General features: G+C 40.1%; 1 protein-coding gene across 5 annotated transcripts in view; it reads right to left on the reverse strand.

Moving 5' to 3' along the window:
• The window catches only part of SPAG17 (sperm associated antigen 17), a 97,214-nt gene extending 83,922 nt beyond the window's left edge, over positions 1–13,292 (reverse strand). For all 5 annotated transcript variants that reach the window (XM_039388933.1, XM_039388932.1, XM_039388931.1 and 2 more), the window contains exons 1-3: positions 13,191–13,292; positions 4,639–4,779; positions 3,769–3,828 (exon numbers count right to left, since the gene is read on the reverse strand). In XM_039388933.1, coding sequence (XP_039244867.1) covers positions 3,769–3,828; positions 4,639–4,779; positions 13,191–13,292 — 303 coding nt within the window. The remainder of the gene's footprint in view (positions 1–3,768; positions 3,829–4,638; positions 4,780–13,190) is intronic.
• Positions 13,293–15,788: the final 2,496 nt, after the last annotated feature.

Raw genomic sequence — 15,788 nt, forward strand, 5'->3', positions numbered from 1 at the left:
GTGTAAACTGTAAGAATGTAAGCCTACAACACCAGGCATTTATCAAACCCTTCCTAGCCTAGACTGAGAAAAACACAGAGTGCATTGAGTCAGCTTTTTCACAGCTCTGTGATCTTGCAGGGGAATGAAAGATAAAGAGGAGAAAAAAAGGCATCACTAAAGACAGGGTGTAGGCTTAAAAAACAAGAAAAACAAAATAATTTGCCGGACACTTTCAACTACACTTCCACTACATTTGAGGTCCAAAGCCTGGATAGTCCATTTACCTTTTCCTTTCTAATACAAATGCTTTCTCAATCACCTCCTCCTCCCACCTCCTGCAAGTTAGGGGATTTGCTGCTGTCACAGACTTCACTCCACTTGCGTAATGGCCTCTTCCCCTGGGTTGTACCTATCTTTTCTATTTAAAGCATGCTTTCACTCTCCCTCAGCATACTATACAGAGCCTAGGACAAGGTGAATTTACTCCTTAGACTTGTTTTTATTTATATATATTAATAATAGATAGTATATGCATATACACACACACACACACACACACACACACACACACACACAAATTTGCTATGCCCAGGAGTTTTTCTAACATGTATTCACCTACACTTGTCCTCATGGAATCATAAGCCTAGCAAGGATTACTGGAGTGTGGCACACACTCCTCATGCTGCCTCCTATCCTCAAAATGCAGGAGATGCCATAGATTAAGAGCTGGAAAATACTTATTTACAACTGATTTATTCTGCTTCAGTCTCACAAAATTCTAGGATGGGAATGGGATATGATTTGGATTTGGCACCTGACCTGATTATATTTTTCAGTTTGACAACTATAGGTAGGAGCCTTCTTGTGAGAAACCAGACAATATATCAATTCTTGAGAGGGAGGGGAATAGAGATTAATATTTTTAATTCCAATTAAGCCTTTTTGGGTACACGGGATGACTTGTCCCAGAGATGAGTCAGAACAGCATGGAAGGATGCTGATGGTTATAAGATTTTAGTTTTCCTGGCTTCAAGGACATGTTTTGAAAGCAACACTCTGGGATCCACAGCCAAATAAAAAGTGCTCTTGTCTCTGGCACTTATTCCTTTTTCATCTTTCCATGACCCTTTATCCGAAGCATCTTGGCTTATATGACAGAACCACAAAACTCTTCTACATCTCTTTCCCTTCCATCCCTCTCTCTCTCACGGCCATGATCCTTACTCCACTGTCCACTTCCAGCAACACCATCTACTTCCAGTCTTCTCAAATGAAGGGGCTACATGAGGATCCATCTTCTTTCATAATCACCTTGGTACTACTTCCCAGCTTCAGCTTGTTCCCTTACTAGTATGGGACACGATTCCTTCTCAGAATTTCCTGGGTAACATAAAGGTAACTTTCTTGACCTCGTCACAGTGAATCCAACCAAACTGGGAAATAACTCTTACAAGAAAAAGAAAAAAAAAAATCCTTCCAATCCACACAGCCCCCAAACTCAATCTCACCAGAATTTTTAAGGGGGGAAAAAAAAAATAAAAAAAATCAGCGTCATGAACAATCTAGTGTGGAAAATTAAGCCTTGAATAGACTTTCAAAATTCAAACTTTGGAAACTAAAACACTATCTTATTTAGTAGTGGTAAAGTACCTTCATGATACGTGACATTAGCAGAAAACTGACAAAACATGATATTATTAACCTTAATAGAAAACTGACAAAACAAACAGGTAAATAACAATAAAAGATACATACCTTGCTTATAAAATGCATATATTTTTAGTTTCAGGTCTTGTCTGTTGGAAAAACTGTACATGACAAATTATGAAATCTGTTGATATTTTACAGAAAGCATAACAGTCTCCCTCCCATGTGTAAGGAAAAAAATTATTTCCACAGCATCTTTAAGACAGAATCAGCCCATCATCATTCAATTAAATGCTGAAATTACCAATCAGGACTCCTACCCCCAGCAAGTCATGTAATGGTCAGAAAAGGTGTTAGACACTTAATTCTCCTGGATTTGGAAATTTTTTATCTACATATTCATAAAGCCTGCTATGATCCTCTTCATTTTGTACATTAAGAGTGATATGAAATACAATACAGTAAGATGATAGAAACCCTGAAGGGAAATAACTTAGAACAAACAATAGGAATTATTTTAATATGATATATAATTAGCTTGCAATATATCATGAGCAGTTTGTTAAAGTTTCCTGACTTGTAGGCACTGCAGACTGCTGCACTGAGATTTATTAAAAACCCCTGCATTTCAGTAGATGCAAAGTGCATTGTTACACGTGTAACAATGTCACTATTAAAACCTTTAATAACCACATTACTATGCACATTATTAGTTCCAAATTCACACACATGTACATGTCATATGTTCAAAGACCACTGAACGTCAGGAATCTCATTTACAGGCTCTCTAAGAAAGGAACGTGTGCTTGTGGTAATGACAGTTTGTTGAATCCTGCCACAGAGAGAACTGCAAGTGGTGATGATAGAAACGCTCCTCTCAGAACATTTCACAACCCTGTGTTCTGGTATTTTTTTATCTTTGCTGCAGTGAAAGCTTTGAATGCACAAACTGCATATAGAATCTACATGAATGTTCAGGAGCAAATTCTGCCCAGTGGGGCAGGATCTTAATGGTGTGGCAACATGATCAATCTTTTAATTCGCTACAGCCTGAACGGAAACTGAGTCCAAGCAAAAGGTCAGAACAGGCATTTTATATTCTCTGTTAAAGGAGGGGAGGGAAAAAATGTCTTTGAGGAGTAAAGTAAGTAGCTAATGAGACACAGCACCGACAGCTGGAATTTAATAAGTATCCACTTCACAAGGAAAATTGCTCTTAGTAATTAAATACAGGTATCATACAAAGCTTCTGCTTAGAGCTAGACTTCAAAATCCTTCTGTCAGTAGGACTGAAGAGGTTTTACATACCAGGTAATATAAGGGTGAGTTTGCCTGGGAGGCTAGTCCTAAATGAAGAGGGTTAATTGCATAAAATTCACAGTCATGTCAGTGGTAAATAATTCCAAAGGGACTTGTTCAGACAGTAGCCTGGTATTACTGAAAAACAGACCTCAACTAAAAAGACCTGTTATAAAGTCCACCAAAACCTGAGACACATAAAAAGTTTATTGGTCATTGCAGAAATAAAATGCAAACAAGATCTTTTTAGAGGGATCCAAAATTCTTTATGCTCCAGGTCTGCAGGACCATAAAACTCTACCTGAGAAAATTTTAAATAATCTTCTAATTAATCATAGGATTTTATAGCCTCTCACAAGCTGTAAGTAAAACATTAACAAGGTAGGAGGAAGTCCTCTTTGTACTAGGCATGATTCCAAAGCCCACTGACATATTCCATTAGACAGGCCAGATTAGAATGTAACATCAAACAGATAATAACGGATAATAGCACACAGAATTGTGTTTCATTGAGAGGACTGCATTCCCATAAATGAAGGTAAAAGTCTCTAAACTACTGGGAGTCTCTGAGAGACCAGAGTCTGACTGGTTTTCTGTAATTTGAGACATCACCATCAAAATATGACCATGTAATATATCCTTAAACATAAAACTCTTATCCCTGAAAAGAACACTGTTGGTATCACAAAAAAACCCAGTTAAAGTATGTAGATGGCTGAATATTTTTACCAACCGAATGCAATAGCTTTGCATTTACTCAGGAATGCATAACACAACCACACAGCTGTATTTACTTCAGTGTAAAAGAGCACTGACTCTGCAATACATGTTTTAACCTACCTCATAGTACATGGGCCCATCCTTAACCTTTTTTCCCTTTTGACTCCCACATTCTGTGATCTGCAAGTAAATAAAGCATTCTACTGTGAGAAGATTTTATGTATACATAGTTTATTTTGCTCATTGTTCCCTTTTGCAAACACTACATTTAAACTCCAAAACAGTGAGGAATCATCTTATGGTACCCCTGCACCTTAGGGAGGGAGTTTTTGTGATCGGCACCTTGAAGAAAAGTCTGTAACAAAACTTCATCGCATCCCTTCATTACAGGGAGCAGAACAGCTTATACAGTAAGCTTTCCTTTTTCCATTTTTTACTCCTGTGAATTAGGGCAATGAAGCCGGCGAAAGGTGTAGAGAGTAAATCATATGAGGAGCAGTTGAGGGAGCTGGAGAAATCCTTTTCTCAGTGGAGACCTTATTGCTCTCTGTAACTATCTGAAAGGAGGTTTTAGCAAGGTGGAGGTTTGACTCTTCTCCCAGGTAACCAGCGACAGAACAAGAGGAAATGGCCTCAAGTTGTGCTAGGGGAGGTTTGGGTTGGACATCAGGAAGAATTTCTTCACTGAAAGGGGTGTCAAGCATCGGAATGGGCTGCCCAGGGAGATAGTGGGGTCACCATCCCTGGAAGCGTTCAAGAAACGACTGGACGTGGCACTCAGTGCCATTGCCTAGCTGGCGAGGTGGTGTTTGGTCAAAGGCTGGACTCAATAACCTTGGAGGTCTTTTACAACCCTAGTGATTCTGTGAATTAGTGTAATTTTTGAAACTTCCACAGAGTAATTTATCGTTACCACAGGCCAAAGAAGGCACTACCTAGAAGTGAGATCTACAGTTTGGTTTGTTATTAAAAGTTACTTTCTTGGTGTACCTGTCTGAAAATGTCTTCATGGGTTATTATGCTGAAGAGTTTTCGCTGTGGCACCCGCACAGCCATAGACAGGGCCTGAATGTGGATTTCATCCTCCATCTTGGTCCCAACAACGAAAGCGATGCTAGGCTTCCAGTCATCCTACGTTCCAAAATAAAAATGTTAAGGTATTAAAATTCAAGCAAACAAAAGTACTTCTCTGCAGTTTCAAAGAGTAATTCTGTAGAGATGGCTTTATGTCCCTTGAAGACATACTAAACATCACTGTATTAATCACACTGAAATAAATTGTATACAACCTGAAAAAGCACATACTACTTTGTCCCAATGCTTTCTGCCATCAGGTGGCAGCATTATGCTATGGAAAACACAAATGCCTACAAACAGCCTCTACAAACCTCCCCCCAGGAGAAAGCTGCTTTAGCATCACACAAAGATGCACTAGCTTTTAAATGGCATTTGCAGATTTGACAGCTTAGCAAACAAGAAGTGAATTTTGAATATATGTAGTATTGTGATTATTTGCTGTAGACAAAAATAAAAAAATTTCAGCTCCTTCACCCTGGGAATTAGATAATGCCCAGTTACCACTTTCTGAAAATCACAGCATTATTTGTATGATATTTTATGAGGGTATATTTATGCATAGAACTTGGTTCCACTAAGCATACTGAACCAAGAAAAATTACTTCTCAATGGCAAGCTGTATTTCACTACAATACTGACAAATGAAAAACACTAGCAGTTTCCAAATATTTGCAGTAACATACACATATTTTAATGGAAAGAAATATGTTTTCAGCGTTAAAGAAATGTGGAACAAGAGAAGATTGGAACATGTTATTTAGCGATATATATACACAAAAGCTTAAAAATCATGTCATTTAAGCAACTTTTACTGGTTAATCTTCTTTCACATTTCTGCTCTAACCTACTGGAATCCCTTTCACAAAGTGAGTAACACATCTTGCTCCAGAGTATTCTTTATTGACATCAGTGGTGGCTGAACCATAAGCACTTCTAATGGTTGTGCTGTACACTCTTCATGAATAATGAAATTTATTTTTTTTCAATGCACATCTGCATATCTAAACTGCAAGGTTATCAATACAGCTGCATAAAGGTATAAACATGGAGAGGGCTTCAGTCAGAGCAAGGAAGCCCCCAGGACCAGGTTAAGCAGAGTCACATACCAGTCCACTGTGCATCATAGCAAAGAAAGATTTTAAGGACAAATTTAAGAGAGGGTGGTAACTTTAGGATATTGATGAAAATATTTTTGTATGTTTATATTATGTATGAAGTTGTGGAGAAGAGGAACAAAACCTGAGTTTATAGTGAAGCGAGGAAAAGAATCGTTCTAAGAAAAAAAGGTATAAATGGTAAAAGAAATTTCTTTTTCCAGTTTCCAGTCACAAGTGTGGTAAGCTTTAAGAGAAGTGGTGGAACTCAGACAAGGAGCAAGAGAGTGGAAATGGAAGGAGAAATTAGGGAAAACTGTGGCCAAGGGGTGGAAAAATCAAGAGACAGGACTACAGGGAAGACAGGTTTCAGAGACTTTGTTGCAGCGTAATATTAATCAGTGCTAAGCAGGTTTAAATTGTAGGCACCAAGATACCAGCACATTTTAAGGGGGAACTGAAGAAGGCCTAAGACAGAGGTTTAAGGACTTTCTGATAGAAATTTCTTTGCATATCTGAAGAACGGCAGGAAGTTGTGGGAGTGAACTCTGTATTCCTGCTGGACCATGCTCACCCTAGCATCCTAAGTAGAACCTGACATTCCTGACTCCTGCTGCTCTTGTGCTGTCACCATCTGTCTGTGAGACTGACTAGACTTTGTTCCCCTCTCTTAGCGATCCTTAGTGAAGTGGACAGTGTAGTGATATTAGTTCCTCCATTAGCTCATGTCACAGGTGAGTGGTTGTTCTAGAGACTCCTTCTCTGCTGGTGAGCCCTGGGAGCACCAGGATACTGCCACATGAGGACATTTCAATCTCAGTTCTGAGAGATTGAAATGTATAATGTATAATTTTCTAAATTATACATTTGCACACAAACATGAGCACCTAAATCCTCTCTGTTCAAAGAAAGGTAAAGTTTTTCTGTCCAACTCTTGGCAACTATACAGTGATAACTTTGATGATACTATTGGACTATCCAGAGCTCTTTTGTAGAGCTGTGCACTGGTAGCTCTCTTTCAACTTTAGGCAGGAGGAGTTACAGTCCCCTCATGGGCCATTGCTGCTTCCACTTCTCCACTGAGCAGTGCCTGCTGCCCCAGGTCAGCTGGGCACTCTCCTCTCATAAATTCCATGGTGTTTGCATGCTCCTAGAGCATCAGTGATGTTCTTGCACTCTCCAGCACTTTGTAATTCTAAAAACTTGAGGTTCATTTTGTGCTACAATAAAACGTCAAGAAGTTCACGATGTTTGGAGCTGTAGGGGCCCTTTTAGATGAGTTAACTGATTGTAGCGACTTGCAGTTTCACGTGGTGACCAGGCGATCTTTCCATCTTTTTTTGTTTTTCTGAATATTCTGTGGTTAAAAAACCGAGATGTACATATAATCACATTGTACCATACTCATGTGATGTTTCTTTGCTACCGTAAGAGTTTGACAAACTGTTTCCCAAGTATATACTAGTTTGAAACTTGTCAGCTGTGGCTTGCTTCCATCCCAAGCCATCAGTTACTCAGATTGCAAATATTTAGGTAGGTTTTTTTTCAGCTAAGAAAAGGATCAAGTGAAGAAGCTACTCCCCTAGCTCTCGCCCTGTGTCTTCTTGTCCAGCTCGTCTCCAGCTTCATTATCTGATACCACTTCCAGCTTTTTTCATCCTCAGATCCTCCTCCCAAACCCTTATTCTCTAGCCCCTATAGTAATTCCCAGGCACTCTCATAATTATGGTTGAGCGATGAGACTCTTCTTCACAAAGGCACTATAAAGCAAGAGGAAAGAAAATTTTCCTGATTTCCACTGTGGTGCCCACCTTCACAGCAACCTGTGACAAAGCACCAAAGCAAAACATAAGGGTAAGTCCTGTTTGTTCAAAATAAATTTTCTAGAAAAAAAATAGGAATTACCTAAACAAAATTATCCAATCCAAAATTTTTTTCAACCAAACAGAAATAATCCTTCACTATGCCTCATTTCCCCCATCCCCCCCGGAAACCCTCTGCTTCAAAGAAACAAGCTGATAAAGCTTCTTCACAGAAGAGCTATGAGAATATTTATAGCATATGCAAAACACTGGCTAATAGATTAAAAATAAAATACATGGAATGAGCCTCTACAAGATATCTGATCTGGTAGTGAAAATTATAACCCCCAATTTACTTAATTCTACAGAAGTATATGCAGCTGGATACAAGGTCTTTTGCACAAAAATTTAAACATTATTAGAGACAGCCTATACCTCCCTAGTGTAAAATGAAGAAAAAAAATTGCTCTTCTAAAAAAAGTGCAACACCTGGGAATTGGAGTTAGATAAATATCAGAAATAGCTACACACACTTAACAGGGAATAATGATCCAGACTTCCCAGAGTCATTATTAGCATGCCATCTATTTCTAGACTGACCAATACTGAAGCCCTTAAAGGTCATTTTTTAGAAAAGCTGCACACTGAGAACAGCAACTGAAGTCAGTAAGAATAGTGAATGTGCAGTGTTAGTATATAGTTTAAGGTGTTTAACTGATTATACTCTTTTCTGACCTGAAAAATTAATATTTTTGCAATACTGCCTTTATATGATCAATCCTGTAACAGTACCCATAATGTTCAAGGCATTGAAAGGATAGAGAAGAAACAGACCCTGCTTCTACAGCTCACCACCTAAAATCACAACATAAAAATGGGAAGGAAAAGTAGTAAAATGTATATGGTTACTTTAAAAATATTTTCTCCCTCAATATACAACTCCTCCTCTACTTAGTTTAATTCTTTCAAATGTTATTGTAGAAGCGAGACATGAGAAAGGATCTGAAAGAGGATAGATTAGTGACCCTAAGGCTACCTCAAATGAGGTTCCTAGCCTAAAGAACTGGATAGAGAAAACCATAAAAAATAATTACTGGAAAAGCATGGAAACAGTCTAGAGAGGCTGCCATTGAGAATATAACAAGCACTACAAAGTGTGAACAAAGAAGACCAAAATGCAGGGATTCCACAGAATCAACAACATTGATTCAAATTTGAATAAAAAAAAATTGAAGCTGGAAATGTGGCATTGGTAACTGAATACTCCTTAAACAATCTGAAACAAGCTCCAATTAAGGGGAGGCTTTCAATGGAAAACATCCAGTGACAATCATTGTCACAAATGACATTGTCCTCCTGGTTTTAAAACTCTTGAAATGCATCAATGTCTCTCTCGGTGTTAGAAATAACCATCTATGTGGAAAACTTCTATGTCCCTCAGTCAAAGAGGCTCCAAGCCTAGCAAGATCCACCTACCTCTGAAAGCTCCATGTAAGTATCTAGCAGTTTTGCAAAATCCTTGTTTTCACAAAACACAGAAGGTGTCTTATCTTCTCCTGATTTTGTTCTCAAGCCTCTAATGTGTTCCTCTGTAATGTGATTTTTTTGAACTCTTAAAAGTACACATAGCCTACATATCTTATTCATCACAGCAGTATTTGAATAGCATAGGTATGTTACAAAAATCTCTAACTTCAATTCATACTGAAGAAAAAAGCAGATGTAGCACACCTTTTTTTTTCTTTCTTTTTAAACATATCTTGTTTTTTCTGCTTCATTGCCTAGACACAAAAGGGCAGCTGTTCTAGTGAAGACATCTGAACAAGTCAGGCATACTATTTATTTTTGCAGTACCAGTTTCTAGAGCTCTTTGGCCAGGAAAAGCATCAAGCACCCACCTCCCCCATTTCCAGGCAATCTGAGTATCTGTCATTTTGCATTGCCACTTATTCTTGTGGTACCTAATGCTGTGGGGTTTGCTGGTTTTTTTGTTTTGTTTTTTTTAGGGGGAGGAGGAGGAGTGTTGGTTTTGTTTAGTTGTTTGTTTTTTTCCTTAGACCAACAACTATAGGTTCATCTCACTACAGCAGAATTTCAAATTTGCCTGTAATGGCTGAAAAGAAACATCTGAAAACTCAAACTCCAAACATCTGAGAACCAAAGAGCAAGTTCTTTAAGCTCCTGAATTTAATATAATACTTCAGAAACAAAGAGATTTATTAGTGATTTATGAACAATTAGAGCAATAACAACTCTAGCATTCTTTACTTTCAACAATGAGGGAGCTTGTAAATCAGTAAATACTGCTGGCATTTCTGGCAAAGGTTGCTTATTGGCAGTTTTGTAGTCCTAACATAGTGACTGTGTAGGACATCACTGCTAAGAAATCTGCAAGTCCACTTTCATTGTCTGCTAAGTTACACATCCATTTTACTAATGGCTTCTGTTTTTAAGGGCCTGAGCTTTTGCTGTATAACCTGGGCAGGTTAGAGAATATCAAAGCTCAACGGAATGTTAATTTTTGTCTGAAGAGGAAGCAGTATGAATAGCAATTAAAAGTGGTGCCATCCTATTCAGAACATTTTAAATGGTTTTACAAGATTTAAGTTCAGTTCAATTTTCAGGCCCTGGAATGCCAATAAAAAGAGAGAAATCACATAGGTGGAAAGTTAGCATAGAATATGGTTTCCAGTTGCTATATTATTAATAAGAACAAATAATAGATGACAGTTATTTCAATTAGGGGCTTATTTGCCCAGAATTCACTTTTCACTTAGCAAATATTGTTCTTCAGCTACTTAACACATGTAAAGTTTAAAACTATCCAAGAATCTTAATTTATATTTTGTAATTTAATTCTGTAGTGAACCCAATTAAAACAGATGATAAATATCTCAAGGCAAATAAAATTTGCAGCTCCATGTTCTTCTGCATAGCACATTAGAAACAAGAAAGATGTATATAAACTATAGTGTGAGGCTCTGGAAAATCCATATTTCCTCTGTACATGTTTTTATGTTGTGTGTTTGCCAGTTTTCACAGCGCATTTAGTAGAAGTAATTATTTGGTTAGTAAATACCATTTAAATCATATTTTTACTTAGCATAACCGTCCATAAAAGTCTTAATAGCACTGGTAAAATGACTCTTTTTCATAGATGGAACTAATAAAATAGTGTAAGTCATAAACACACATTAAAATGTGAAATTTCATCACTCAGTCTATCTGGTACAATTTAAAACCAGTTCTAGTAAATTCCCTTTGACTCCACTAAAGGGAAAGAATATTTTCTAAAGTGATACGAGTAAAAGATTTAAAAATTTTTTACATATGAACTATGAGGAGAGATATTTGTTTACTTGCTAGGAGTTCCTGTCATCTCCCAGATAGTTTCAGATTCATATTGTATATCACATACAACATTGAGGATGAGTAAGAAATAAGTTTTGTGCACTTTGTCTGGTGAAATCTACAATTCAAGTTGCTCAGCACTCTTTTACAGGATGCTTTTATATATTCAAGTTTAAACCTTGTATGTTTAAACCTTGTATGCTATACGATTAGTGGGGTAGGGTGGGCAGAGGGAGGGATAGTGTGCTTAGACTATTTGCAGAATGAGATTGGACTTTTAAAAATCATGTTTATCCTCTAATAAAAAAAACCTATGTGATTAAGTAGTTAAGACATTCAATGGCCCCGTGTTCAAGAGGAAGAAATTAAATTTGGCAGCAGAGCCGTACTTGTGTCAAAGATGTGCTTTCACAGAGCATATTTATTTACATTAAGTACACCCACATTCTGCCATGCTTGATGAATCTTGATTCACACATGCCCAGAAGAGATTCACTGGCATTTGACACTTTTGCATCAAATATGGCCTTGCCTGTGACTATAAGAGCTGAGCAAGATTATTCCTGCAGTAAGAAAATTTCAGTGGCTGCCCAGCACCTCAGAAGCCTGTGTTTAAGCTGGCTGCAGAAAAGAGACAGTTTTTCCCATGTTCCCAAGGCTTTGCCTGTGAAAAGCAACACAGAGAAAGTGAAATTACCTGAACTGGAACAGAAAGTAGTTGGGCAATACCAGAACTACGGAAAAAAGGAATCTTTATTCAGCCCCCATGGGTATAGGCATTACGATAATCTTTAATTAGGTGATCACATACTTTTTCCTACAAAATTCTTGCCCCACTCAGTGAACGTTTAACATTTTTTTTGCATCTGCCTCAGTGTGTGGTCCTGAATAATAACAATTTTGACATTTCCTAAATTTCGAGCATTTTATTTCCTACCTTTAAAAATACTTCAATATAATGGTTTGCATTCAAGAAATGCAGTAAATTACATGTAGAGGCAGCATAGTATACAAAGCACTTTGTTCACTGAATTCACTGCACAATATCCACAACCACAATAAACACCACCATAAAAAAAAAAATCACTAATTGGCACCTTGCTATTAAGCCTGGGAGGAAGGTCAGGAACTGAGTAGCTGATGGAGATTGAACCTCCAACCCATTATGCTTCAGGGAGGTTCTCCTAGGGTTGGGACAAGATTCACAAGCAAGAAAGGGCTCAAGCGCCTTTGAACTTTACTGAAAAATCTATGTTCTAAGGAAAAATGGGAAACAAGAATCTAAGCTGAGTAGCTTACTTCAAAAAGTGATCTTGTTTAGCTAAACTCGTACTTGGTAGTATGGTTACTACCAAGTAAAAGCAAAAGCAAGTAAATACTGAAGAGATTTTTGGACATCTGTAGCATTTTTGGGAAACCAATCAGCCTGTTTAAAAGCCTCCTTCTGAGTTCAGAGTTCCTCATATTTAACCGGAGCTGCTAGCATAATAAAAGAAAAAAAAACCCGAAAACACAAACCCACAGCAACTGAAACAAAAAACTGCTTCACGTTTTTAATAGGGCACAACAGGAATCCACAAAACAAGAAAGCCACGGAAGCAATTTGTCTCACTTGTAGAAGCAGTGCTAGATAAACACATGCGAGATAAATATTATTGTTTGCTAAACTACCGCCCTATTTTGAAACCAAATTCTCTCTTGCAAGTCAAGATTTATGAGAATTACATTGCTTACACAGAACCTGGAAACCTAAATATGCCTTTAGATCCTCACACTCTGTAAAAGAAAGAAAAATAGAAAGAAAAAAAAAGTGCCTTTTAGCTGCACACAGTCAGGCAGGAAAATTACAGCCTCACATTTTCAACGCTACAGTTAATGCTGTGTCAGCACCTCCATCAAACCTCGTTGTTCAGCAGTTTATAAAAAGTTCACTCCGAGCCGAAACTTGGCACCCACGGCCCAGAAAGGAAAGTGCCGAGGAGAAGCAAATAAACCCGCCGTGCCGCCGCTCGGTGGCGGGGGGCAAAGGGGCAGGGGCGCAGCTCGGCCGCACATCGGGGCCACTCATGGCCCTCCACGGGGCGACCCCAGGTCCCGCTGGCAGCCCCCGCCAGCCGCGCTGCGACCACCAGGGCAGGGCAGCGGCGAAGGGCCGCCTCCAGCCTGATCCCCCCTCCTTCCCACCGCGCCGCCGGCTCTGCCCCTCCGCTGCCTTCACCTCCTCGAAGGGGGCGGACACCAGCTCGGCCTCCCAGCTCGGGAGTGCGGAGGGTCGGCGCCCCGGAGAGTCGCGGGCGGACTTGGGCCGCTTGGGGCCCATGGCGGTGCGGGCGGGCGGCAGGAGGAGGCCCCGCTGGCCCCACGCGTCGCCCTGGCGACCGGTCCCGCGGGGCGGCGCCTGCCGGGCGGGAGAGCTCCGGTGCGCGGCGGGGGCAGCGCTCCTGCGAGGAAAGGCTGAGAGAGCTGGGCCTGTCCAGCCTCGAGAAGAGCGGGCTGAGAGCGGACCTCATCAATGTATATAAATATGTAAAGGGGTGGGGGTGTCGGCAGAATGGAGCCAGGCTCTTCTCGGTGGTGCCAGGTAATAAGAAAACAGGCAATGAACAGAAACTGATCCACAGGAAGTTCCACGTGGGCATAAGAACTTTTTTACTGGATGGGTGTGCTGGAACAGATTGCCCAGAGGGGTTGTGGAATCTCCCTCGCTGGAGATATTCCAGAACCGTCTGCACGCAACCCTGTGCCATGTGCTCTAAGACAACCTCGATTACGCAGGGAGGTTGGCCCAGATGACCCACAGTGGTCCCTTCCAACGTGACTGATTCTGTGGGATTTTTGCAGGGTTTTCAGGTGCTTTCCCTCATCATTTTTGAGATGGGCTGCCTGGAGGAGAGGCATTACTGAGGCTGTGTGGGAAGTGTTGGGCCTGCATATATTCACACAGCCACCAAGTGACATGTCACATCCCCAGGGCCCCACAGCAGCACCCACTGCAGCTCTCCGTGTGCCTGGGGAGGAGGGCAAAGGAGTGATCTCCAGCCATGGCGCTGGAGCGTGACCTGAGCAGTGAGGCGGGGGGTCAGCCAGGTGTGGGCAGCCAGGCCTGCTCCCAGACCCAAGTGGCTCTCCAAATACTACCATATGTTACAGCACTGGGACCAGAAGGGGAGAGGGAGGCACAGTTGGGAGAAAGCAGGAGAGCTGCCAAGATAAAGAATTCATTACAGAGGAGTCATGTCGTGATCTCACACTGGAGACGAGTGAAATATTCTGTGTGATTTAACATTTGGTGAAAATACCCCAAACCACATGCTGCCCTTCCCCCACCCCCTTATACCGACCAGGGTTGCTCAGAGCCTCCAAATCTTTATTTTATTTTCGTCAGAGCTTAAAACCCTGCTGTGCAGCACATTACTACTTTAGTCAGGATTTCGTTCTGGGATGATACTGACCTAGTGTGTGTGCTGTATAAAACACCTTTTATTACCTGGGTTTAGTGAAGAAATAGGAATTCAATTTCATAGGGGATGTAACAGGCAAGTCATCATCTTCGTTTGCAGAAGGGTATCTTCCCCAGGTTTGCAGATAGTGATGCAGTTGATAACATGGAAAAGCATCACAGTAGATTTGCTAACATCCATAAACATTTTCCCCCACCCCACTTCTTGGCTAACATCCATTTTTTTTCCCTGAGTTTTTCTTTTTTTGCCCAGAAAAAAAATAAAAAAAATCAGACTTCAATTGTTCACAGAAAAAGGCAGTGTGACATTCCCTCCATATCCTTATTCTTCACTAAAATCTTGGATACACAACCTGTGCCTGCTGAGGTGCACTGAAAGAGTATGGAAAGGAGGAACAGGGCAGGATCACCAGCTGATGTAGCAGAACAGTACAGAGGTTTGGGGCAGAATGCACAGATAATGGTGCCAAATATCCTAATTATGAATCACACTTCAGATTTTTCGTCACTAAGTTTTCAGGACTGAATATAAGCTTCAGGAGGATTGACAGGAGGAGGCTATGCACACAGATCTGGATGGTATGGCAAGAAATACACACTAACGTGATGTCAGTGGGAGAGGACAAATGCTTAATTATACCCATACCTGGATGTGTATGCTCAGGATTGTTAGGAAAGTTAAAAACCAACAAGACTGATGTCAGCCTACAAATAGCTCTGAGAACAGAAACAACTGCAGTGAGAACCATGAACTGACCTGTTTATGTCTAACGTGTGTTTGCTTGATACGTAAAGATTATGTGAAGGAAATTGTTTTGTTCTGCTGTGTACTGCTGTAGTAAATGCATCTAGATAACTTGTTTATTGTTGGTTACTGTAGCAGATAGCAAGTCAAGCTCTAGTAGAACAGCTGATACCAGTTCATTTAAAATTACTTCCACCACTCTCGCAAACAAAGGAGAGGAAGAAATTATTAACTATTACAAAGGGGCCTAGCATAGAAGGGCTAAATATATATAACCTAAAATGGGTTATCCAGCAGTGAAGCCAGCTGAAGATGTCTGTTTGGCTGCTTGTCCCTGTCCATTCCATTGTGCTGCCAAAGATGCTTGTAGGCCAGGCTGTAAACCAGATCACTGAAACCCCCTTGATTACATCCTACAACAGACAGACAAACCAAGAATACTGGGAAACTACAGCCTTTGTTTCCTCCAAATGGTCTGGACTGCAAAACACCCAGCTGCGTGTTTTGCAGCTGAGCCATTTGAAAATCTTCAACTTCCTTCTGGTAACTAAAAGATGAAGTTGCTGTATTCTTAAAACTTGTATTAGCAAAACTGAATGTAATTCAACTAT

The sequence above is a fragment of the Pipra filicauda genome, unplaced genomic scaffold (genome assembly GCF_003945595.2).
Source record: "Pipra filicauda isolate LSUMZ 115617 unplaced genomic scaffold, ASM394559v2 scaffold69_size3009148_pilon, whole genome shotgun sequence".
NCBI classification, from domain to species: domain Eukaryota; kingdom Metazoa; phylum Chordata; class Aves; order Passeriformes; family Pipridae; genus Pipra; species Pipra filicauda.